The following is a 27,342-nucleotide window of genomic DNA, read 5'->3' as shown; positions in this document are numbered from 1 at the left end:
AAAAGAAGAGTGATGTTAGTGATGTAACAGACATAGCGGGGACGTCACTATTTCAAGTATTTAACGTAAAAAACTATTTATTCCCACTGAAAATTCTACGTTAAAAACGCTCCCTCAACATTAGTAATAGTGGCGTCATTGTTCCTCTGTGCTGAGTGCACGCTGCAGGCTTCATGTGGCCAAGCCCACCACTTACACTGTGATATTGTGTCTGCAGCTGCCCTCCGCTCAGTTTTCATCAACTGGTCGGCAAACACTGGTGAGCTCATTGCAATACTGCGTCTGTAGGAACAAGCGCCCTCTATTTGTCCTTCACTCCCAGTCGTATCAGAACGAATCAACAGCTTCTGGGAGCAAATCCTGAATGTGGATGAAACTTTAAACTAAAAGAACGAGCCCGAGAATCTGATCTGATCTCCACGGACTTGAAATATCTTCGATTGTTATGGTACTTTACGGTGGATGAGTTGAGCCAAAACATACCACGGATCCTCGAGGAATCCTCAGCATAAATGAGCTGGTTCATGGCTGAAATAAAAAGTGTAAAAAATGTTAATACTTCATAAAAGGTGCTCGAGTGGGACACACAGGAAGCTTTAGAAACTTCCTTCACTCATGTGCAGCCACTAAACGAGCAGAAAAGCCACACAAACAGCCGAGGCTTTTATTTTGTAATATTCATTTATTGTTCAATAAAAATAGATTCTAAAAAAAGTGACGTGATGTCTCCTTCATGACTCGGCCTGATGGATCTGCCACCAGCTCCTTGTAAACATGGGGCCTAATGTTTTTCGACTGGAAAAGGGAATATAAACCCCCTTTCTCCCCCCCCCGCCCTCCTGCACAATCTAGAGACAGACTCCTGCCCTGTAGCTTCAGCGACCTTTGACCCCTGTGGCGATTACACCCCCACATTCACCTTCACATTTCAGGCAGATACAGTACATTCAACCCCTGCTCTCCTTTGTCTATTTACATGCTTCGGTTTCGGGTTGTGTGATTTGTTTTTTTGCAGTCGGTCCTCGTAAAAAAAACTTTTAACAATGTGAATAAAGAAGACGTCTAACCTCTAACACAAGTTCAAGCCATCAGTGAACCAATTACACTTTAAAACATTAGTTTGTGTTAAGACATCTTTGTACAGTAGTTACACATCAACACATTTTTTTAAAAGTGTAAGGAGAATAAACTCTGTAAACACTTTGAGAGAGACACTGTTGAATCCCCCCGTCACAGGTTCGATACCCTCCTGGGAGCCTGGAATGCTACAGAAACTGACGCCAGGTCCTCTGACTTCACCCATCATACTCTCCTCTTCCTGGTGCTACATTTAGAAATGCTGCAGGTTATTATAGTGGTATGACATTGCTGAGCTTTGTTGGTTTTTCCAGAGAAGGAAAATTCATTATTGACACGTTGAAGAATGGATAGTAGGGAAAAAAAACGAAAACTTAACTGCCTAGGAGTCTGTTAGCGTGAGATGTGGAAATCAGTCTTAAGACAGATTGTGCTGGTTCACCAAAAGTAATATAAGGAAGTTTCAGACTCTTAAGTGCAGTGTGAGTAGAGAAAGCTAAAGTTGGCACAAGGTCACGAAAAAAGAGCTAAAGCGGATGTTTAGATTGTTAAGAGGCCTGATTTATTGTGTAGTTAGGATGAATGTGTAGTATTTTATCAGAGTTGTGGTGTCTGAGGTTATGACAGCGTCACAGGAGCCTGTGTGGACTGCTACATCTTGCAAAGTGAGGGTCACAAAGCTGGTACGTGACCGTACCATTGCAGTTTATTGACTGTGGTCAGCAGGTCTTAGACCAAACTAAAAATTCAGAGTACACATCAAGCTAATTTAGGGAGTTCTTATCAAACTGACTGTCCAAGGGCAAATCTTTCCAGTGTTTGCTTTTAAGTCATTATTTGATGCTATGAACACAAGGTGAAACGTCATGTTCGACAGCTGAGACGATTGGTTGAGCAGGACCTAGCTTCCACAGCTCAATCCATGATGCTACTGCGCAAAAATCCTGATGCGCAAAAGATGGCAGCATGCGTAAACTGGATATTTTGGCTCCATTTGTGGAAAGTGGGAGGAGAAGAATAAAGATAAACAATGGAAGAAGCATCCTCCATCTTTATTTACAGTCTAGAGCTGCTACAGTGAAATTGCACTAATTGGGTTTAATGCTTCCAGTGTCGGGAGGCATCATGGTGCATTTCCTCAAGGACTGTACTTAAGTGACAATTAACTTCAGGGGGAAGTAGAATCAAGTTATTAACTAGTTATTAACTAGTTATCTTTCAGATTTATATGATTCATACTGACAAATATCTGTTTATGAATAAGAAGGCAGGTTTACAAATTAATGTTTTATGAGAATATGATTTAAGAGGTTCCCACTTTGTTGTAGAGTGTCACAATTTTCTTAGCAGTATAGTCAAATTGAATTCCCTTTGCTGTATACATTCTCTACAGCACAAGAAAACACGTTAGCAGGGCAAAATAAAACCAGCCGACTGTCAGCTGGTTGCATGACCCCCACCTTGCAGGTCATTGTGGTTTGTCAAGAGTCTCCCATGTGTCACTGGGGCTAAAATATTTTTCTTCTGGTTAAGTCCTTTCTTATGTAAGTTATTTTGAAGCACTGTGGGAGACACTGTGGAAAGTATAGTATGTGGCTTTGCTTACAAATGTCTGGCCTCCTAACAACTTAAGTCATCCCTTTCACACTTGAATCCCTCTGGGAGACCCGGCTCTAGACTGACAGGCACCGTTTTCTGGTGCTTCTGGGAATACCACTGAACCCAAACACAACAAAACACTAAACCGGTTAACTTTTAGTACAGCATGACTACAGTACTTCAGATGTACAATTCTGGAAGGGTTCACATGCATTTTCCACCAATTAGACAAACAACAAGAGACGGAGTATTGCTTGTTTTCTTTTTCCGTCTGTTGTGAAAATCCAAATGACCTGGTTTTTATTTTGTGGTACTTTCACAAGATGGCATGATCATACTAGAGAGCTACACTACGACCGAGTCTACTATACAGAGGATTTGTTGCTGTAAAAGGGGGATGAAGAGCTCCAGAGAGACGGTGCCAAGATCTAAAAGATGCAGCCTTCTCCTCCCCCTCCACTCTCTCTCTCTCTCTCCCTCTCTAATTCTCTGTTAATCTCTCTCTCTCCCTCGCTTGGCTTCCTCGCTACCGGACAGCCTAAGTGGCCAACAGCGGTTGAGTGACAGGCTAACAGGCCAAATCGTTGGGCTGATTGCGTCCCCAAGCGGAGACGCCAGCCCCCCTCTGTACTCCTGCCTTCCTTCCCACCCTCTGGTCCAGGTCCAGAGCCCACATCCTGGGAACAAGGGGCCGGGCGGCTGCAGCCAACAGCTCTCTGGGAATGACACAATGAGAGAGTTCGCGTCCGTGGTGTGACGAAGATGCTGCCCAACGTAATTTGGCAGCGCACGTGGCCTGATGTGCCGGCGTCGATAATGCCAAAAGTCAAAGTGACGCTCCATTAATCCTGCTGTGCTTCACAATCTCTTTCCCAATGCAGGCTGACAGCACGAGAAAACTATTTTCTCTTTGTTCCATTTTGTCATTGTTCATTTGGTGTCCATATGAGGCTCTGTGATGTTCATAAAAAAAAGTTCTTCTGTAAGGGAGAACACATTTCATGGAAACAGATTCTCAGAGTAGTGTTTTAAGATAACACAAACACAGCAGAAGACATAACAACATGTTTCGGTCGTTGACAGTAACACATTGAGAGAGAAAATACTGTAAAATTTAGGAGTCTGTGGACAGTTTGTACAAATGTAACAGTTCCTTGATTTTAATATGCATTTATCAAAAGAGGCATGAGCTCTCTCTCTCTCTCTCTCTCTTGGAAGCATCACACTGTGGTGGCCCGGCTGTGTTTCAGTGCTAGCGGTGAGTACTCCTTAATGCGAACGCATAGTTTGCCCCTCAGCCAGGGGTTCTGGAGCTCCAGCGGGCAGAAATCATCCTGAAGCCACTTTTCTCTGTTGCCCACAACTAGCACGAGTCCAAAGTGCTTCAACTGTTCGGGGCTGTAGTACACACACTGCTCCTGGTCACCGCTGCCGCTGCCAAGCAGGCGCCGCGACACGACGTTCATCTCCTGCACCACCAGCTGGACCATCTCCTGCGCCGACGTGCCTGAAGTCACACAAAGCTGATGCACAGGAGGAGAAGGATGCGTTCAGATTTTACCAGCATATTAAAAACACTCAGGAGGAAATACTTCATCAGATCAAAACACATTGTTACCTTAACACTGGTCTCCTTCGGAAGGCCCGTGCGATACTGTGGGTACACTCTTAGCGTGGCGTGACAGCTTTTCCTGAGGGCAGCAGGTGATGGCGAGGAGAGTCTCTGGGTGCCACTGTCCTCCGATAACGTACGAGCTGGTGGAAGCTGTGGTAAGCAGCGCTCAGCGGAGCAGCAGCGCTCCACTGATGAAGGCCTATGCCACCTTCCCTGAGGTGATGTGGAGGGTGAGTGGCATGTAGTGTGGGAGGAGTAAGGCTGATGGGGGGGTGAATTGTTGGAGGGAAACTCCAGGCTGCTTGTCCTCACGCAGAATGCCTGCCTCTTCTCTGTTATGTGCAACAGCTCAATCTGTCGGCTCGGCAGGATGAAGTCACTGTCGAACAACTCCGGCGCCCCCCTCCGCCTGTCTCCTCCGCACCGGACTCCTCCCCCCACGCCGCAACAATCACCTTCCCTCCCGTGCAGTGGCTCCGAGGCCTGGAGGACGTCTGGCGTGGAATCCCTTAGCACGCCTCCGCCATGTCCGCCCCCGCCAGGACACATCCCTCCCCCAGAGCCATTGCTGCACAAGTAGCCACGCGGCTCCAGGGGTGCAGAGGATGAGAGTGGTGAGGGGGGTAGCAGGTCCAGCTCCCGTGGGCTCTGGGCTCGACTGGAGTCATAGTCACTGTCGGTGGTGAGGAAGACCTCGGAGGAGCCTTCCTCGTCTGATAGTCCACCAAAATCTGCAGGATGCAAATCAAAGGTTGAGCAAAATCATAATCGAACATGAAATTTTTTCATTTTACTGGTGTTTTTGTAACTTGTAGAATCAAACATGTTTGTGTTGGCGGGTTGAGGTCGCACCTGAGTGCTTGCGGCAGGGTTCGGGTGAGGGCATCGGCGAGGGCATGAAGTCTGGCTGGGAGGAGGTGGAGGGAGGCTTGTCGGGCATCACGTCATTGGAGAAGTCAATTATCCAGGTTATGGAGATGCCTCCTATTGGCTGCTTGTAGCGGGCATACTGCAAGGCGTCCATAATCCACCTCGCATCCCGCCACACATCCTCCATTTGCTGTAGTAGAGTCAATAAGATCATGAGAGTTTATCTCACTAGCAGACGACAGCAAACCACTAGATTAATTTGGATTAGATGGTTTAAATTCAGAGAACCAAATCTAGAGCAGTGCTTCCCTTTAAATCTAGACTGTGGCGCCAGATTCAAATTTGTCCTGCTATAGTTTCATAATGATCCCAAAAAGTTTTTACACTTCTCATAATTAAATAAGAGATCTCCAATTGGGTATTTTTGCTCTGTTGCTGCATTGTTTAGCTGTGAGCAGCGCTAGCATCCATAAAGTTTTTACCATCCATGCATACCTCGGAGTTTCTCGCAAGTGGCACCAATGCAGTTCTCTCTCATGAGAACTTGTCTTTCACTCTTTATGTCACGGCCACACATAAAGAAAAGTAGCAGTGTGCATACACATTCTTACATAAAGGAAGACGTCAGAGGAGTCTGTCCTCGTCCTCACTGTCCAACTGGTCCTACCTGTATGTGTTCCTGGACCTGCTGGTGTTTCTTCTTCGCAACAAGCAGCTCGGCCTCAGAGAAGGCCTCCCTCAGTGATTGCTGGGACATGAGGGACTCCAGCTCCAGCAAAGCCGAAACTCTGCAGTACTGGCCGATGAAACTTGGGCTGTAGGCATTGAAGTGGACTGTGGGAGAAAAAGGGAATACAAATTAGAAAAATCGTATTGCGATAACACCCCCGTTTGTGCTTTAAATGTTATCTACTGACCCAGCTCAAAGATCTGCAGAGGGAGGGTGAGGAAGCCAGAGCGGGGGGAGTACGGGTTGTTCTGACCAGGGGCTGTGCACACTTCATCTGATGGTGGCAGGAGGAGCAAGAAGGACACTTTCTCCCCAAACTCCACAACTTCCTGGCTGTAGATTCGGAATTCCTGGGCCTACACACACATACACACACACAATCAGACAGGTCATCTCCTCGGGCCTGTGTAAGTTAAAACCTTGAAGCGGAGGCAAAGGACCCACTTTGTGTCCTCTGAGATCTCTCTATTTAGCTTGATATGTCTTTTTCATTATTTGAAAGTACATTTTTATGCCACTTCTGTCTTTATTTTATAGATAGTAATAAAGATCGTAGTAAAGGTTGCACTCAAACCGCATATGTCACATTTACAGCGTATGGATCAGACTTCTAGGCCACCATGAAGTCAGTTTTCACTCATTTAAGTATCTCGAAAGTAGAACCAGACGCCCAAAACTCCAATAGTGGAATGAAAAGAATATGCAACTGCATGGTTTGCTATAATTAGAGGTTATCCCATATCACTAATAGACTGTTGGGCTCTATTGTGGAACAAGTCAAGGGTAGACGTATCTTAGAGCTAAAGCGATATTTGTTGTTTTTAAGCTTTTTTAACGTCCATCCTTAAGCTTCCAGTTTAACATTGTGATGATAGTGGTATGTGTCGATACATATGCGCGATCTCATGTTTATTTTCACGTCACTTTTCATTGTACGTAGAAGCAGCGTCCCATAGGGGAAACCGTGGGTGGTAGAGGTTTAAAGCCAAATGGACGATGATTGCCTTTGTGCTGGAATTCAAACCGTGTTCTTTTACAGAAATCATGTAGAATTAGTGGTCTAACCAGAACTGGCTGAATATCATTTGGAATCTTTTCAGTGCTCTGAGCTCTTGCTACTGCCTGCCTCTGGAACCTGGCGTTTTTCCACTGGTTCCATGGTATCAGTCAAAATGATTCTACCCAAAGTATGACAATCTTGCATTCCAACTATAAAACCTTGTCTCGCTTATTGATGAAGTCATGAAGTTTGGTGTTTTTTTTAAAAGTTTGCCTCTGACCTGATTGCCGGGGACATTGATGTGGGCCATCAGTCCCTTGATGGCGTTGCGTAGCTCCTTTAGGAGGCGATGTGGAGCGCTCTGTCTGTCCTGATCCATCTCCAACGACTCATCGAGACAGCTGAGGGCCTGCAGCCACTGCCACTCCTCTCTGAAACCATCAAGTACGTTATAACACACGTAGAGCAATGCAACAAAGCTGCATGCGCATCGTCTTTCATTGTTTTCGCAGGTTAGTCTGTTGTTTTTTCCCAAAAGACGATCACAACATACCACACAACTGGTTTCAGACATTCACTAAACAAAAAACCTTTTCTGGGACTGCACTTCCTTTTTTCTTTAAAACGTTAATGTTTGAAAACAGCTTTAAGTCCACTGAGCTACATTCATCGTCCTTCGTTCCTCACCTGGACACGTTGCTGTTGTCCCGAATTTTCGTGTGACATAAGACGTTGGGGAGTTTCTGAGGCACCAGCGCTCTGATCTGCTCCACTGATGTGCACAGCTTCAGGTAGCCCAGGTATAAACCTGGAGACAACAACTTCCTGCTCCGCCTGTGATACGCCAGCTTCTCCTGAGAACAGAGGGTGGACAGAGACAAGGTGAGAAGACAGTCTAAAGCCCCTTGTCCACTGCTCAAAAAACTCACTAAGACCCAGTAACATCTGCTGCATTTCCTCCAGGTCAAATGACTCTGGAGTAGGCACAGGTTCTAATTGGTTCCAGCTCCGATCGGCAGTGACGTAAACTTGACAACCTGATGAATGTGTAAGTTTGGCAAGACAGTGAGGTGAGAGTCAGTTTTTGGTGCATTTGTGAGGCTGACTCACCGAGGAAAAACAGAAAGGCAAACTCCTCTACTGCTAACAGGAATCGAGTCAATCAACTTTTTAGGGGGTTTACCCCCATTAATAAAAAACAAGCATACCTGGTAATTTCGGTGTAATAGAGGTATAATCGTGGGGTTCATTGTGTAAGGGTACAGATTTGAATTACCCACTGCCAAGAAGAATATTTACACAAAAACAACCAAAGACATTTTCACAAAACTTGGTGGAAGGATGGGTAAGTGGTTGGGGAAGAAGCCACTAAAAGTAGGCGAACATTCGGGTCAGAAGGCTTTCTATAACATTTCCAAAAAAGAATCAAGATGGATCTTGATAAAACAAATCTGGTACATGTAGGGAACTAATATCTATGAGTGTGTGAAATCCGGTGCAGATTGATTGAATTTAAGGGAACTGTTGAGTGCCATTCTAGTTTGGTCTGTCTAAGAATTCCTCACATTCATAAAAGAAAACGTGTTCCTGCTGTTTGTCCTTGAGAGATTTTCGTCAAAACTTGTTCCAACAGTGAAAGTCAGCACGGCATCAGCATGTTTTTTTATGTATTTCATCATACAATTTGTTCATAACTGGCCACTGAACAAATATTTCTGTGAACTGCGGTTTTGCAAAAGTGAGTCTCCACTATTGTTTTCAAACCTCAAGGACAAACCAACTTACACTGGAGACAAAGCAGCGTTGCAACAATGGTATCAGGTTCAGCGGGTAATATAGACAAAATCAACTTGTGGTTTGGTTCCGGATTGTGGCCGTCGTGAACAAAGCAGCCACACAGCGTTAGTTACAAAACACAACAGCAACAATTAGCTAAATTATCGTCATCATCCTGCCCATCAGGCTGAGATTTAAAATCAAAACACCAGTGTCTATAGGAACAGCAGAAATTCTGCATTTGACCAGAAATCTGTTATTTGATATTGTATTGGCAAGTCAGCTCAATACGTGTCCTTGCAGAGACGGCAACAAATGGGAGCGGACGGTGAAGATGATTAATGTTTGTCTAAATAAAGAGCGACGGCAGATACAGTGCTCCTAATTCCTAATTGGAAGCACATTTCAATTTAAAGTCTTATTGTTTTATCCACTGAGCCTCATGTGTGCTGGTTCCCTGCAAATGAGAGTTTTAAATCATTAGGGCAATTTCAATAAATACAAGTTTTCCAGTGATTAAGGGCATTTATTTGTTTGTTGTCAAAGCGTCTTACACAACGCCATTTAAACATCCAGCAGAAATCTCTGGGTAACACAAAAAATGCAAAGAATGAGCCCCGATGAAAACCACAACCACTGCTGACAAACCCCCCCACCATGTCTAACTGCTGTTGGAAACAGCCTGTCTCCAAAACAAAAGCAAAAAATAACCAGTTTGCCAAAAGTGAACCTCTCTTTCCGTACGACTCACATGCAGAGTGATGAGGAGCATGTCCAAGGCGGTGGGCTCGTCAGGGGAGGAGATGGACTTGCGTTGGAGCTGGAGTTTACAAAGCTGCGTCCAGCGGACTCCGTCCAGGTTGGGACAGGAATTCATGTCCTTCAGGAGCACCAGCAGGGCGTTGCCGTGCTTGTCTTTGATTGGCTCAAGATACACCTGGCCAAGGTCCTGGGTTCCAAGCATTCCCTGAGAAATTAAAACACATAGTAACTGTACTGTACTTACACTTATTTCTGTAGATAGCCGTGGGTTGAAAGCATAGAATATAGAAATATAGACAAGTTAATATTCAATAACAAGATTATAAATTTATTATCACCACAAGCGACACAATCTCACAGATTTCCGTAACAAATAAACCTTTTTCAGACTTGTTGAGAATGCAAGAGGAGATTGTCCACGTCTGATGTTTTCGATTTTTTATTTTACATCCGTCACGTGTTTAAAAGACCCACTTTACAGACAATGTCCAGGGTTTGTGAGTCCATTGAGCGTTGTAGTACCTGTAGCAGGGAGACAGCCTGCAGCATTTTGAGGCGTGTCTGTAGAGTACAGGAGCAGGACGACTGGGATGGACTGAGACACTGCTGCAGCCAGGGAATCTCCTCCCACAGATACGACACCTGGCGCAGGGAGCACACAAACACAATTACACGATTACGACACATTACTAAGAATAATATTATCAAACAATCTTTTCGTAGTATTTTTTCTCCCCCTCTTCAGCTCTGTCTGTCTGTTTACCTTAGTAAACCAGAGGAAGTCCTGCATGAGTGAACTGGGGTACGAATCTTCAACCTCCACAACAGGAATCTGGTCCTCTGGAGTCACCAACACGTTGTCATCTCTGTAGAATATGGAGGTCAGGTAGAGACCCCTGGAAAGTACAAGATAGCAGCAGATGTGCAAAATAAAAATAAATACAAATCAATACAAATTTTATTATTGGACCTAAAATCCTGATCACACAAAGTCAATATTTTTTATATTTTTGACAGAATAAATTCACAATCAAAATATTGATTGAATTGTAATGTATTTAAATTTGCACATGTCATACACAGAGGTCGATTCAACAGAGACAAAATTAAAATAAATCAATGTAAAACCACAAAAGCACAGATTAAAACAATTATTTATCAAATAGTGAACAGTAAAATAAAAAGGGTAAAGATTCAGAAGCCGTACAAATCTGTATAAAAAGGTCCAATATTAAGGTTTAACATTTATGGATGATAGTTGCGACAGAAAGATGATCTACCTTTTCAAGCTTTTAACAAATTTGTTGGTGGGTTGGAAGAGGTGGCGCAGGCTCTTGGACACAGAGTGCTTCCTGGCCTGTGCTGGAGCTTTGCACTGTTCTGTGTGGACGAGACAGAGAGAAGAGGGAAAGGACTGAGTCAACTCCACATTAACTTATTTTGAAGTGAGTATAATGATGCTCTTGAGGCACCCGTGACAAATTGTTGTCCGACTTTCTCGCCAACATCAGTGAATACCTCTGTCCTGACAAATCCTAGAAATATCTTTTCCAGTGACAGGCAGTTACTTAATTGACAACAAACTTGACATGTCCAAAAACACGGTCGGAGGGGAATGTTTTTCGACATTTCGTGCGCTCCAGTGGCGCGGCACCGCTTGACAGTCGTGCCGGCTGCCAACTGCAGACTATGGGCCTTGAGGGAACCACTAGCTCTCTAGTCCCAGAGGAACACTAACTTTGTATATATTCATGAGTATGTGTGTGTGTGTGTGTGTGTGTGTGTGTGTGTGTGTGTTTACCTGCACATACTATAGCTGCAGGAGCATGGCATGTCTTGAGCTACAGCCCTATGAGTGGAGCCAAGGAGCAGTAGTAACTTGTGTGTGTGTGTGTGTGTGTGTGTGTGTCTAAACCTTTGCCACTCACTGACAGGGAGGTCAGTTAAGTCTGTGGGGACATGTTTATTTTTAGTGGGCCTGGAGGGGGTTGGAGGCGAGAGAGGGAGGTGTGGGTATATATGTATGTGTGTGTTTGTGTGGGCGCCTGTTGGTGAGATAACGCACCTCCCTACTCATTAGAAACCTCGGGTCCCGAGCCCTTCGCAGGTCCCCTCCCCTCTCCTCCCCTCCCAGGTGATCTTACTCCAGCCCCAGGCCACTTAAAGTCAATAAATCCCCCCATTCAGGGCCCGAGAAGAACTAATTTTCTCTTCAGGTGGAAGAGTCGAGGTGGCGTAACGAGAAAAAACAGCGCCCCTCGACCCCTCTCACCTCCCCAGCCTGCTCTCCACTTGCGGGTCTGTTCAGCTCCAGTCCTCCCGGCCCCCGGCTCCTGCTTGACACTGAGTAAGACAGACAGGTCGGGCCGACTGCTGGGCTGCCTGTGTTAGTCAAGGCCTCTTTCAAACTTTAATTAATAGTGTTTGGACAAGAGGGAGAAGGTGGCATGGGCTACAAGACGGACCGGGCTGCGATGGGGGGTGAGCGCATGGTCGCGCGGGAGGGGGCAGAGTTGAAAGCAAGCATGTACATGAATATTTGTGTGTGTTCGTGTACATGTGTATCTATGTGTGTGCCTGTCTATCTCTCTGGGTGTATATGTATGGACAGTAGACAGGATGACTGGCGGGCTGTTGGGGGATGGCGGCGGGGTGCGGGGTGGGGGGGGTGGGGGGGCAGCACTAGTCAGTGTTAATTTATGCCCTCTCCTGACTCCAGCCCAAGACTCGTCTCTTACAGGAATAACAAACATGACCCCGGGACACGCCACCTTGGCTACCGTGCCTGAACTCTCAAGCTCAATCAGTCGCCGTCTGACGGACCGAGGGCCACTCAATACTGACTATTATATTGCGTCTCGCACACTTGCAAATACGGTGCGGCCACAGTGGACAATGGTAAGTGGGTGAGTGTGTATTTGGGCAACTTAGCTCGATGCTAAATGCAGTTCGCCGTCATGTAAGAGAGGCAGTGTGGACAGGTTTTGACACTTGCGGGAGCGACTTACAGCCTGCAGTGTTTGGAGATATAAACAGCGTGAGTGTGAGAGAGGTTGATCTGCATTTTGTCACACACAGAGAGAGAGAGAGAGAGAGAGAGAGAGAGAGGTTTTCAACAGAGGAAGGGCTGAGTCATGGAAAGACGCACGCTTAAGGGGGTGGCGGGTGTTGAGACAGAGGGGAGGGTATTATTTTTGAGGTGGCATGCCGTCTTGTGCATGGCCCCCGGAGTACTTGTCGTGCCTGAGATTGTAAAGTGTCTGTCAAGGTGAGATGAAACACAGCAGTTGGCGGGGACGTGTTACACCTGCGAGCCGAAAAACCGCCCGGCGCTCGTGTTTGTTTCTTTGACGCGAACGAGACGGAGGCTACAAAATTCAGACGTGTTTGTTTAAAATGTGACAGGCGCAGTGAAAATCAAGCCCAGGTTAATGTTCACACTGCGCCTCAGGGTATATTTCACTTCAGCTCCAGCTTCACTTCCACTGACACCAGCGCTGACCCACGCTAGGGTCAAGTGTATTTGTAGTCAAGTAGTCTCAAGTTGTTATTCTCCCCAATAATTTACTGCGTGTTATTCCATAGTTATACCCAATGGTGGTTTAAAACATATATTCCAGTAGGTATAACGTGTGCTCATATTTAGTTCAATGAGTGCGTCAAGGCACTATCAGGTTTGTGGGGGTTTGGTTACACCGGGGCTCAACGCGCTGTCACGCAAACCGCCAAAGCTCCTCGTGTTTCTCTCGTAGGTGAACAGGTTCATCGAAAGGTGATCGGAAAGTTGTTGATACCGTGGCAGACGCAGTGGCGGTGAGCTTCCTTTATCTGTCCGAGCAGCTGGTCCAGCGCCTCCTTCTGGCCTCTCTGACGTGGAGCACGGCCATCGATGTCCCTCCAACCTGCAGCCACATGTGAACAAAAAGAAATATCAGAACAGTGCAGATATGAAATCAAAGTTTTTAGCCATGCTAGTGGGTGTCTTAGAGCCTCGTGTTGAATACTGCAAGTCCTCTATGTACGTTTTTCAAGACTTTTATTACAGACAGGTTGCTACTGGACGAACGATACAGTCTTTGGCTACGATTGCGCTCACAGTGGAATGTTTGAATATCTGGATCTATGGGCCGTGGCGCAATAACTTTGCAGGGATGAAAATAAACTTGACATCTTGTTTGAACTTTCGTGGAAAACCTGCTCATTTGATGCGTGCGTCAGAATCTCACTACTCAGCAGCAACCTCCCAGAGACAAAAGTGATTTCAGTGTTGAAATACTGGTGATTTCATTCTCATAATTATAGCAGTGATGTAGATTATCCTTGGCTGATACGTTCACTGTTGTTTGGCGGTACCGTGTTGATGCATACATCAGGGGGATCAGTCAGGGGGTTGGGAGGGGGTTAATCAAATACTGCTCAGGACCTTAAAAATTATTTTTGCCCTGGCTCAGTTTTCTGAGGCCTCCAGCAGGAAAAAATGAAATGAAACCAGACAAGGCAGATACATGAGAATAAGACAAAAGGAGAATAAGAAAGGTGAGGTTGGCTGACAGACAGATTCACTGAACAAAACTGCAACCGGCTGCCCGGCACATACTTGGGCTGAGATGTCAGCCTACGCAGATACACACACGTCTCTCTATAGTTGTGAGGACAGTCACTGAAATAAGCCCCTTAACCTAGCCTTAACCATCCAAACTAAATGCCTAACCCCAAAACTGCCCATTGAATTTGTGAGGGCCAGCCAAAATGTCATCACAATGATGGTATTGAACCAAAATTGGCCCTCATAACTATAGATGGACATGCACAAACACATACACACGCAGTCTAACACACGTAGAAAGGAAAGTAACACACAATTGTGCTATTAACTCCAAAATTGTTTTATCTAAATTCATACAGCCACAATCTTTGACTCCCTCTTTCTCATTGTGTGTCTTTGTGCTGATTCGTGTTCTTCTTTCCACACGAACACACACAAACGTCCACATGTTTTCTCTTCTCGTACACAATCAGCTCCGTAGAAAACGAATCTTCAAAACATTCTGCCTTAGCAAGACCAGCATCGTTGCTTGCTCACTGAAGGATGTGTCAGCGATAACCCACCTCCCCCCTAACACCATCACGCACCCTCCCGCCCCACCCCATCGCCCCCACCCCAACCCCAACCCCCTCTCCCGGAGCCCCCCGGAGGGCGCGCGGGGCTGAAACACGGTGAGCTCTATTCCCGGAAAGGTGCCTGTCCCGACAGGACAAGCGGGCCCTTTAATGGGCGTCCATGGGCCTGTATAAGGCCCCCACTGTTGGGACTGCGCCGCGCGCTACAGCACAGACATGCAAATATTTCCAGTGGTAGGCCCAAATGGAAAACACAAACACGCAACATCGAAATTAGCTCTGAGAGAGGGAGGGAGGTGGACAGTAGAGAAAAAAAGAGAGGGAAAGCCCAGTTTCTTGAAATGAAGACACACACACACACACACACACACACACACACACACACACACACACACACACACACACACACACACACACACACACACACACACACACACACACACACACACACACACACACACACACGCACACACATTTGCTGAAAAACACAGTGTGCTGATGAGGACAAACATGTCCATGTGTTCCCCAGATGTGCCATGAGTGTGCCAACACGCCCACAATCACAGCACCTATGTTCACTCGCTCTCGATAGGTGTGTACTCACTCACTGTACAGACTTTACAACCTCCACACAAGCAGCTACAGCCTGAGAATCGTAAAAAAACAAAATCTAATATACATTGAAATAATGTTTTTACATAAATAAATAAACTGACTCACAAGCCAACCATTTATAGTATTTGGCATAAAAACATAGAAGCTATAGATTCAAAAAGAGCACATTTTCCCAAGCTGTTTCTTATTTAACTTATTCATATTTGATAGATAGATAGATAGATAGATAGATAGATAGATAGATAGATAGATAGATAGATAGATAGATAGATAGATAGATAGATAGATAGATAGATAGATAGATAGATAGATAGATAGATAGATAGATAGATAGATAGATAGATAGATAAATAGATAGATAGATAGATAGATGGATAGATATATAGAAAGATAGATAGGTAGATAGATAAGAGAGGAAGAGGGTCAGAGCTGCTGTGGTGAGTCAACACCTCAGCTGTTGCTGCACATGACTTCACGGTTAACTTCTTGGCTGAACCCCGGTGGCTTCTTATGCCAGCCAGCCCCAAACACCATCCTGAGGCTATGGTTACACTCACTGACGTCCGCAGCGGGGGTCCCAATACCCACCCAGCCTGCTGGCAGAGGAGAGCTGACCAGCTGTCAACCCCCGTAATATCGTCAAAGCGAACGTGGGAATGACGTCAGACAAACCAAATCAATTGAGCGACTGAAATGTGAGGTGATGCAATGTCCAAGCGCCTTTTATGTGTGGGAAAGCTACGAGAGATTGAATAATTCATACAAGACTGACACACACACACACACAAACACACACACACAGACTCACACACACACACACACACACACAAACACACACACTCACAGGGTGGTGTTAATTTAGTGATCCCAGCGCCAGCCAGAAAGCCCTCAGGGAGGTACTTGTTTGCTGCTGTTAGCTGGAAGTTTTTTGTTTGTTCTTTATGTAAAATTTGGGCACACATGTGAACATACACATATGTACACACACACACACACAACAGAGACTTACTGGAAGGCGCAGCGCAGCCAGGGGTTGTGACTTGTGGAGGCCCCCAGCCCTTCATGTTGTAGGCCGACACCTGGACGTAGTGATATGCCCCCTGAAAGGAGAGGACACTTAATATATGACAATTAATTCAAAATTTGGTCGCACAGTTTGTACAGTATGTGTGGATAAGTGCATCTGTTTGTCTTATTCTAGGTCCCTACTTATTTTGACATTTGTGTGTGCGTGTGTGTGTGTGTGAGAGAAAGTTGAGGGCTCTATCGGGAAGCTCCGTCTGTCATCCAGTGTGCAGACAGCAGGCCGATGTCTCTCCTTTCTCAGCCAGATCAATCAAACCAGACGCCGACACTTCCTGACCTCGCCTTGACCCCTGCCTTGTGACGGGAGCGAGCTCTGGCTGGCAGCGGGGGTCTTTTACGTGGTGGTGGGGGAGAAGGGCTTTTTTTTCTCCCACACAATTACAAACAACCAACAGAGTGTCCATTTGTCTACATGCCCGCTTAAAAAAGCCAAACATAAATCAGGTGGCAGGCAACCAAGCTGCTCTTTTTATCATTTTGGAGGCTGTTTTGCAACTGTTGCGTATGAATGGTCAGTGGCCAAATAAATTGTGTTTAGAGCAGAGCCATAACTCTTTCACCCCCGTTGTTTGGGATTGATGGTGACTACAACTCGTCTGTGGTGTTTGATGTGTGTTATAAAGAAAGTGTCACTGGGCAGATGCCTTCAAATGTCGCCTAAGCAAACACCTTCAGGCTCGCATGTAAATAATATCAGGGGCCTTCATGTGGGAGAACAGCCTCTGAATGTTTTTACTGGTCAGCACCAACAGCTGGAGAACCCAGAGTTTTGTGGTTCTTTGTGTTGCTTTGTCGCTTATAAACTTCGTTATAAATCAAGATAGTATCCTTTTTATCTGAGTTGGGAAAAGAAGAAACTCGAATGGAAGTTGAGTGCAAACATCCGCCAAGGCCCAATAGTTCCCTTGAATCCAATCAAGCTGCACCAATTTTCATAAACTCTTAGATATCAGTTCCCTAAATGTGCCTGATAAAAAAAAAAGATCCATGAAAATTTGTGAAAATGTAAAAGTAACAACCGCCATATACTAAAATGTTAAAGAAGGAATGATTAAAAATGATCCAGATGTGCATCCATCCACAAACTCTCGTGATAATCCATTCAACTGTTTTTTGTGTAATCTTGCTTAGAAACAAACAAAGAGACAGGGGGGAAAACATAAGCCCCTTGGACGGGGTATAAAGTCTACTTGTGGAAAATGTGGAATGGAAAATCTAACCCAGAATCTCAAAACAAAAGACTTTTCCTGAGTGATTGATCATCAGCATTTCAGACTGTCAGTGTTGTGGTGGAGACACATTCTGGCAGAACTTACAGAAGTGAGTCCAGTGATGTTGCACTGGAGCAGATCAGTGTCCTCCACCACCGTCTCTCCCAGCAGAGGACTGAAGCACGGAGAAGAGCTCCAGCTCACTGCGTAGACACACAAAACACACACGATCACAACAAAAACACACTTTAAGACTGGCTCCATTCGATGAAAAACATACAAATCATCTGTATTTGTTTGAACAATGTTCAAATGGACATTTTGAAAGATTTTGACACCTCATTGTGCCCCATCATTTTTCATAATGTGATCCTGAGTAAAAATGAAGCAATGGGATGGGCACAGCAGCTGACCTTTGTACTTAGTAACGACAGCAGAGTTGACACAAAGGGGTTCCTGGAAGTCCACCGTCAGACTGGTGCTGCTGCTGACAGACAGGGAAACTGCACTGGGAGCGTCTGGAGGGCCTGAAGAGGCAGAGCACATAAGCAGAGGGACAGACGGGGTAAACACAAGCAGACTGAGATGCAATGCTCCATATTATGACCATTATAATGACGCAGTCTCAATTTCAGAGATGGAAAATGTAAAAAAAGTGTCATGCAATTTACTGTCAAAAATGACAGCAACGTCACATCTGCACTCGGCCATCTTCACAAATGAATGTCAACACTGAGGGGGGATGTCACCGAGTGAGATTGGGAATACGACTCCATAAAACATCGTTTTGACATGTGCTGTGTAATTTCCATCCCAGTTCGCACAACGTATCTCTCGAATGACACGAGAACGTGGAATTATAAAGTTAGGACAGATTGGTTTGGTTGGAAGAGGAGGAGGACTGTGTGCGTGTGAGTGTGTCTGGTGGCTGTCTACCATGCCACTAAGCGTGTCATGGAGCGACTATAAAAAATTAAAGCAGGAATACAGACGGTCGCACACACACGCACATACACACACTTGTCTGGTCGGCATCTCAGTGTGGAAGCATTTAACTCAGACCAGACAGAATGCCAGCAGAGAAAAAAAGGTGCAAAAATGAAACCCAAAAAGGACTGCTGGTAGACTGCGGCTACGACGTGAGCTGTGAACTTCTCTCAGCATGTGAAAAAATAAAATAATAACACATCAAAGTTGCCCCGCAGCCTTACTCGCATGCTCGAAGCCCGTCTGCATGCGTCGGAAGAGCCGCAGCCTCCACTCCCAGGACTTCAGCTGCCTTTCCTGGTCGGACCCCTCGCGCTCACAGGGGCCCTCGCTCTGCACCTGAGCCTGAAGCTCCGACACCTTCTGCTCTGCCTCCTTCACCAAGGTGGCCAAGTGCACCGCTCGGCCCTCCAGACTCACAACTGAGAAACACAAGGGAGAGAGAGAGAGAGAGAAGTCAATGAGAACATTTCAATACCTTTTGGCACATTTCAAAGTTGCTGCATCATTTTAAGACGACTGTGACACATAGAACAAATACCTCGATGTCTGCGAAACTTCTCGGATAAGTTGCTACATACTTAGGACTGAATTCTCTTTGACGAGTAAGGGAGAATGAGAGGACTTATAGGAAACCTGCAGACTAAAGGAAACACTGGACCTGAGAATCAGGCAACAAAAACCCAATCAGCTTATTTCTGGACTTAACTGTGAAGGGCTACAGAGCTGCAAGAATCCTGCAGAAGACCCTTACCATGACCTAGATAACTGGAAATCCTCACAGATACCTTGTTGGTATTATAAAGTTTGTGAAAACAGGTCAAAGTTTAGGAGTGCTGGAGTGCAAAATTCAAAGAGTAAAGAAAAAACCCTGTGAATGTGACCCAGCTATAGTGAAAGCACATTTTTAAAATAAAATTCTCTGGCTCAAGCACAATTTTTTAAAATAGACCTATTAAATCCAGAGGAGAAGAAACAAAATATTTTTTGAGTTTAACCAGTGAGGTCAATTGCGTGTTTTGGGGGTTTCTGCTTTCATCAAGTGCAAAAACAATGCACATGGTTTTCCCGATATTGCAACGAATCGCCTGCGATGTCGTTAATTGCTTTTGCAGACCACTTGTTTTTTAATGTCTTTGTTTGCGGCAGATTCCCTCAATAAACTCCATTTAATGCAGCTCGGCAGTCCCTCTTTGGAGATGACATCACCCAGAAAATGCCGCAGAAAAATGGGGCAATGAAAGTGAGAGGAGCGGGAGAGGGCGGAGTGTCCTTCATATGTGGTTACGAGGGGACACAAAATGGTGGGAACGTGCACAGACGTCGTTTTAAAACTGCCATTGTAAAAGTACTTTCCCCCAAAAGCCGCGGAAAAGTGTGTATCACCGATCTATTTTTACCGCAGCCTCACACAGCCTCCATCAGAGGAATGTTTTTCTCAAAGTCACTGGGGGGGGGGTTACTAAAGCAATGTGAACAATGATATTTACTTTAAACAAAAAAAACACATCGCTGCAGTAGATGAGATGCAACACCCAATACAAATATTTTAATTGTAACTGAGCGGTCAGCAGCCGTGGCGGGTGGCGGCAAAGATCAGAGAGTTCAATCACCGCAAATGTAATTGCAAATGCATACAGATCAGTAAAACTGCAGAAGAGGTCATTTAAAGCTGCTCAGGTCACAGAGGACAGTAGCGCTCTGTACTTCTTCATTGGTGGCTGGTCGTTCCTGGAGTGTTTGGGACTGGTGTGTGTCTGTGTTTAGTCTGCGCGGTCTGTGTTTGTTCGTCGTAGATTCCACCGTTGAGCGTTAGATTCCACTGTTGACAGTAAGTTTAAAGCTCCGTGTCAAAATGTCCATCTGGGTGTTTAATTCTGCGGCTCCCTCGGTGTCTCCACAGCGGCGGAGTGCTCCTCTTTGAATCCCAGTGTCGGTTTTGCTGTTCTACTCGGCCCCTTGTGTGAAGACTCCACGGCCTTTTGTCACTTTTAGATACGGTAAAAAAGGAGAATCGGGGTTCTAGTTTTAAGGTCAGGGTTGAAGTTAGGATTCTCTGGGAGGGTTCCTGGATTTATAACTCCTCAGGGTCCACTTTGATTTACATCTCCAGCACTTTCCAGGCCAAGAAATTGGTCCCTAAGCTGTCACCGGTGCGTATGTGTGTCTTGATCTGTCCTTAGTTCACATCAGGCCTGAGATCCTAAACAGCACATTAAAGTGGTTATCCAATTGGGAGCCGTCAAGTGATTTATAACGTGAATATGAAGTTAGTTTGAGAGATTTTCTCTCTCGTAAACACACTGTGAGGTCAAGCATGGTGATATAAATACAGTAAGCATCAAAATCAATAGGTTTTGAAACTTAAGGAAAACCTTAATCTCTATTGCCAGATTCTGTGTGTAAATATATGCAGTATCTGTAGAGGAGGGACAAGAAGTCTTCTGATTCTAGTTTGACCAATTGCCTTTGAGCAGGCTTTAGTTGCCCACAGGTAAGTCGGTGTGGAGAGCAATAAAGATTGCCCAAAACATCGCCTGGATGTCCAACACAAACAGCAATACTTTTTGTTGGTGTTTTACGTGTGGAGAAATGTTGGATTCTTGTGGACTTGTCAGAAAGAAAACAGGAAGACTGGACCCCTCAAATATTGGCCGTCACCCCCAGATGCTGATTCGTCATCAGACGATAGCCAAATGGCTCTGAGATTGTCCCAGCCTTAACCAAAACCTTACCTTCCATTAACCTTAACCATAGTTTCTATTTGCCAATCCCTCACCCTTTACCTAATCATAACCTATGCCAACAATAAGCCAAACTGTAAACATATCTTAACCTTGAAATGTCATGATTACGTCATGGGGTCTCCATAATGTAAATGTGTAAATAGATTAAGGTCCCCACAACATGATTAATATTTGGACCACACACACATACACGGACACACACGCTAACAGGACTCGTGAGCTCTTTGGGTTCTGGAGAGAGAGAGCAAAATCAAAGAGCAAACTTCAGTAAACACCACTTTCCATTCAAGTGTTTTCAATTTAATGATACCTTTATAAGACGTCTGGCTCAGCTCTAGAGAAGTGTGTGTGTGCATGTGTGTGTGTGCGTGCCCACACACAAGTACAAACACAAACAGTGTAGGAGCCTCGCTGGCGAGTTCTAATCATTAACAGCAGAAGGGAGCGGAGGCTCAGCAGATCACAGACAGTGAAAAAGTGCTTACAAAGATGACTAATATTGCATCATGATTACCAGCCCTTCATCGCCTTTAATACGATTTTGCTGCCAGCGGAAAACATGAAAGAAATGTGTGAGTTTGTTAACATGAATGTGTTACAGGTGTGTATGGTAGTAGATTGTATTATGAGATTTGTTTGTGTGTGTGTATGTGTGTGTGTGTTGTTGCTTTGGGCAACACCTGCAGCAGCTTTGGTTCCAGCTAATGCAGTTGTGATAGAAGCTAGGTTCCCACAGAGCGGCTGCTGGAGCCGAAACAAACTCTCTCTGGTAGCAGATCTGAGCTATGCTAAATACAGAAATCTACAAAGGGAAAACAAAGATTAAAGATCTGTCAGTCAGTGACAGTTGTGGTTTTGGGCCTCACTCGCATCATTAGCTCGGAAAGGGAACAAGTTGTGTTAGGCAAAAGACAACTTACTTTCCACTTTCTACAAATCACAGAAGACTCAAATGACATTTGCTGTGGTGTGACTCACCTGTAGGCAAGACAAAGTTATGTGAACGAAAGTAAAGGCCTGTAGAGGATTAGATTTAATACAAGAGATTTAATAAAATGACAGAACCATGGTTCTTACTAGAACAGAGTTTATGTGTTGGTGACCCAAGATCTGATTTGATTCCTTTAACTTCATGTACTATATGTATGGACTATAATTGTTGTGAACTTTGTGTGAAGTCCTCCTGAATATGTTTTAATTTTTAACGGAAAACAGACCATATCAACAGAAAGAGCTAACTTTTTCTATTGTGGAGTAAGGAATATTGTAGTGTGTGAATCGACTGCAGGTTTTAACAAGTTCAAATTAAGACCGTTAAGACCTTATAGGAACAATAAAGAAGGAAATTTAAGACTTATGTCGGAGGTCCAGCAGATCTGAATGTACCCGGTGGATTGTGATCTACTCACAGTGGGGACTCTCCTTGGCGCCGGCTCGCAGAAGCACCTTGGCCATGGGCACGTTGTTGGTCATGATGGCGATATCGAGGGGCAGGAGGCCTTCGCTGTTGGGCGTGTTGAGGTCCAGCTCCTCCAGGCTGTACTGGGAGAGAAGCAGCTGCACTAAGTCCAGCTCCTGGTGCTCCACTGCTTCAAACAGAGCTTCACTACTCTGGAACTGTGGCACAAAGACAGTTCACATGGAGTTAGAACAGAGTACCAATGAACGGCTGACAATAAACTCATACTATGACATTTAGGAAATTGTATCAGTGAATGTTGAGCTCACTGTACATAACCAGATTGCCTTTCTCCATACACTTATTCTACAATACTTAGATGGATGTGTGTGTGATGTTAATATCTGAGGTTCTCTTACTGTCCAAGTCTATATGTTTCCTCAGACTATTTTTAGGCTACAATGTTCCTGGGCTTATTATTTTTCCTCGTCTCCCTCTCTGACTTACTATGGTGGTTTTGCGCAGCCTCTCCTTGTCTCCTCCCCGTCCTGACACCACACTGTCCTCGAGGGCAGGGGGGTTGGTGCCCACACGGAACTTTCCAGACAAGTTGCGGTATAGGCGGCGAGCCGCGCTTGGCGAAGACAGGCTGGCTGCCTTGCGGCCTGGGGCTGGCTGGTGGGCCTGGTCGCCCCTCATGGGCTGCGTCATCTTGGCAGAGTCAGCCCTGGAGGAGAGACAGGTGGGTAAGAGTGTGAGTGGAACACGACATTTCGTACAGCATGTGGACCATGTGATCACTTCTCGTCCATCAGAACTTTAGAAAAGATCACCAGGCTCATGTATAAATGCTACAATACAAGATCAACAGAAAAAGTTATCATAAATGTATTATCAATATTATAATAAAGTTATTATTTCTTACAAACTTCAGACGTTCTGTGTGACCTGATGCCCCAGTGATGGTCTGGTGACTGGAAATTTGGCATTTAACTCTAATTAGTATTCATGCTTTCCACCCGTCTCAAGTGTTTATAACTTGCCAGACTATAAAACAAACACAGGGCAGCCGAGGCTAATTAAATTTGAATATTTAGAATAAAAGTTTCAATAAGTCAAAGAGCATTTCTTCATTATGATGAAAGGAAAACGAAAAAGAGCCTGAAGGGAAACAAGGACCCTTCCTGGGTTTAATTACACCTGTGCCACAAATCTCTGTTTAAAACCAAACTTAGTCTGGGTTTCAATTTTAATCAATTCATGCAGGAAGTTGGAAAACAGAGTAAGATCTGAGCAAAGTACTTGAATGTAATGACTTTACGCAGAGCAGTGTCCACAAATGGCTCACTATGATCCACTGTGTACAAAGAATGGTGAACAACTAATCTTAGGCTTCTTTTACCTTTTAAAGCTGGGGTTGGTAATCCTAGAAAAGCCAGCAAGAGCAGGGTACACTTTGAAAAGATGCAACCGATACATCCCACCCCCTCCCATTGGGATCCTTGTCAAAGCTACGCTCCAAAAACATATGAACGTGCACTGCCTGACAACTGCTAGAGGCTGACTTTTCTTTGACTTGCTCACTAACCTCTGGCTTTTCTCTCTGCTACAGTAGTGTAAATTTCTCCATCTAAAGTGCAGACGCAATGACTCATTCAAATCAAATGATTGGTCGTGTTTGTCCAAAGGTGAACCCTCAAAACCATGAACTCTACAGTCTCTGTCCACACAACAACTCTCTGATTACTCACTTACTGCAATAACTGTGAATTCATTTAGTGCACATTTACTTTTCATCTTTTACAACACATCTTATAGTCATATTTATTTATTTTAGTCAAATAAAATCAAAGTTTATTGTCACATGCACCAATGAAAGCGTCATCGGAGCAATGAAATTCTTGTGACATGGCAGGCAACATCTATGCATATAACATAGCATCGTAACATATAACATAGTCAAGTCAAGTGATGCAGCAGTTTACAGGGTGAAGGATGGGGGAATATTAAATTAAATAATATGAATATATGTATAACATATAACATAGTCAAATCAAAGTCAAATGAAGCAGCAGTTTACAGGGTGATTAAGTGGGGAATATTAAATTAAATGAATATATGTGAAGTAAGTGTATTTGTATGAGTGGGGGAGCAGAATGTACATGTGACTGTTCAGAGGGTAGAAAAAATTAACATACTATGTAACATAACATATAACATAACATCGTAACATATAAAAGAGTCAAGTGAAGCAGCAGTTCATAGGGTGAAGGAGTGGGGGAAATTAAATTAAATAATATGAATATATGAATATATGTATATATATAACATAGTCAAATCAAAGTCAAAAGAAGCAGCAGTTTACAGGGTGAAGGAGTGGGGAATATTAAATTAAATAATATGAATATATGTATAACATATAACATAGGCAGATCAAAGTGCAAATGAAGCGGCAGTTTACAGGGTGAAGAAGTGGGGAATATTTAATAAAATGAATATATGTGAAGTAAGTATATTTGTATGAGTGGGGGAGCAAAATGTACATGGTGACTGTTCATGCTGCTTACTTTACCTTTCAAACAACTACTGCAATTTTGCATGCTTATCTATCTATCTATCTACCAACCCAACCTTTAAAGTTGTTATTAATTATTTAAGTAATCCCCTTAATACCACAACCCCCACCCAAACATTTTCTTCAACCCAGACACATGGCTGGGAACCACAGGTCTGCGGCATGGTGATAAATTGCACTGACCTGCCAGATGGACACAACGTTGGCCTTATCAGTTCCCAATCACAGGTGCCACATGAGTCACTCTGCTCTGGCAATGTCAGCCTCGCCACCACATCGCCAAGATTGTTCTGTAACATCACATGTGCTTTTTTACGAGTTTTAAAGATCAGCTTCTTGTCACTGGTGTCTTGGCATCACTGGTATGACGGCTATGCGGGCCCTTTCCGTTCCGCCATGGGAACTATGCAGATGATGGTGGAGTTTCTGAGGGTTGAGTCTGGTACGAGGTGTTCGCACACACTCGACCGCTGAAGGAAATGTCATCAGGACTCTAGAGGCGATGGTGACAGACTCGGTGACGTGTCCCACAAAACAGAGGCAGAAGATAAATGAATTCCTAAAGGGCGGATATTTCAACACCTTTCCCTCCTTCTGTGCCTCTCTGCCCTCTTAACATCTTACGATCTTGTTTCTCAATTTATCATCCCCCTTATCCCACTGGTTTTCTTCTCCTGTTCCTTTTATCGCTCCAGGTCTTTTCACTCCTTCTCTCTATGTCCTTATCACGCTCTTATTTCTTCTCCTCTGTCCCTAACACCTCTCTTCTGGCCTTGAATCAACTCTGGATCTGCATTTAATTGCTGTATGACTGTAGACAAGAATCCCTGAGATGTAGATACAGTTATTCTGGTGTCATAACCCACTAGAAGCCTCCATATTAACTATGGTACAATTTCTTGAAAAGCAAAAAGGTTGGATGAGTTTTCCCAAAGAATAAAATAAAGGTTATTCACATATTCAATATGAATGCAAGCTGTTACATCTTTTCGTAACCTAATCGTTACAAAACAGCTACGCAGTAACCTTGAGATTGATTTCAATCCGTGGCTGCAGCCATCAACGCGTTTGTCTCCGAGTCCTTAAGAAGCGCTCGCTTGTTATCAGTCACTCTGGAAAACATCATCAGCTATATACCACAAATGTAAATGTTGTTCTTCAAAAGCGACGGTTTGAGCAGGGGCAGCGATGGGTTGAGCAAAGTAAATAAAGGTTGAGTTAGTTCGGGCCATCGTGCCATATGCCAAGAAGTATCACACAAGCCAAGAACAGATTTGTCAAGGTGAGAACATCTGTAGGAAAAATGTTATTTATACTCCCGGTCCGCTATGGACGTGTGAGCCCCCACGAGCATGCACGCACGTACACGCACACACATACACACACACACACACACCCTCCCCCAGCACATGCATTTTGTACAACAGCTGACAGCGGCACACATTGTAGACTTTAAAGCAGCTCCAAGCCCCCGCAACAAGCCCTTTTTCACAGCGCCGATACACCTAAAATACCCCCCCATCCCCATCCCTTCCCGCTCCGTCCCCTCCATCTCCACTCCATCCCGTAATAGAGGCCTTATTTTAGACATCCTCGTGTTCCCGGCCGGGCCTAACCTATTCCAGGGTTCCAGATAAAGTGCGGCAGGTATTTGGAATAATTTTTCCATGGGCCCGGCCCGGAAGATAAAACAAGAGATATATTTGTAATGCGTGTGCCGGTATCTCATTTCAAAGAGAAAGCCCATCGGAATCTCGCCCCGGGCTTATTGTTATTTGCCTGAGATGGAACAGACGACTTTTTTCTGTCGGCAGGACGGTGCCCATCACTCTCTGACGACATTACCGCGTGTGTAGCGCGGTGTGGTGTGCGTGTGCCTTCAAAGAGATGCTGCATCCTATTGGGATGTCATTCCCCAATGACATGCCCCCTACCCTAGAGAAGGATAAAACACGGTACATCGTAAACTGAGGCGTTCAAATAAAAACTAGACAAAATGCTACACTTACGAGCATCTGAGTATGTATGATGATAGGGAATAAAAGATTTCAACACAGATTTCAGCCACTAATGTAATCATACTGCGTTAACAGATGATCATTATGATTACTGCATGCATTTAAGTAGCAGCTGAGCAGGAGCATGTGCTGGCTGTGCACTGCTCTGCTAAAC

The 27,342-nt window shown here is 44.7% G+C and overlaps 1 protein-coding gene across 1 annotated transcript; it reads right to left on the bottom strand.

Moving 5' to 3' along the window:
- Window positions 1-6,070: 6,070 nt before the first annotated feature.
- LOC128427357 (ankyrin repeat and fibronectin type-III domain-containing protein 1) lies at window positions 6,071-23,306 on the bottom strand. Its single transcript, XM_053414459.1, has 14 exons — window positions 23,103-23,306; window positions 22,606-22,813; window positions 18,674-18,871; window positions 17,876-17,989; window positions 17,568-17,665; window positions 16,175-16,265; window positions 13,224-13,331; window positions 10,710-10,809; window positions 10,193-10,325; window positions 9,952-10,071; window positions 9,419-9,634; window positions 7,579-7,745; window positions 7,172-7,322; window positions 6,071-6,247 (listed from the first exon to the last, which is right to left on the bottom strand). The coding sequence occupies exons 1-14, from the start codon at window positions 23,304-23,306 to the stop codon at window positions 6,071-6,073; spliced, it is 2,085 nt and encodes a 694-aa protein (XP_053270434.1).
- Window positions 23,307-27,342: the final 4,036 nt, after the last annotated feature.

Source organism: Pleuronectes platessa, chromosome 21 (assembly GCF_947347685.1).
Source record: "Pleuronectes platessa chromosome 21, fPlePla1.1, whole genome shotgun sequence".
In the NCBI taxonomy this organism is placed as follows: Eukaryota; Metazoa; Chordata; class Actinopteri; order Pleuronectiformes; family Pleuronectidae; genus Pleuronectes; species Pleuronectes platessa.
Note: the sequence above shows the minus strand (reverse complement) of the source record. Positions and strands in the feature narration are given on the sequence as shown.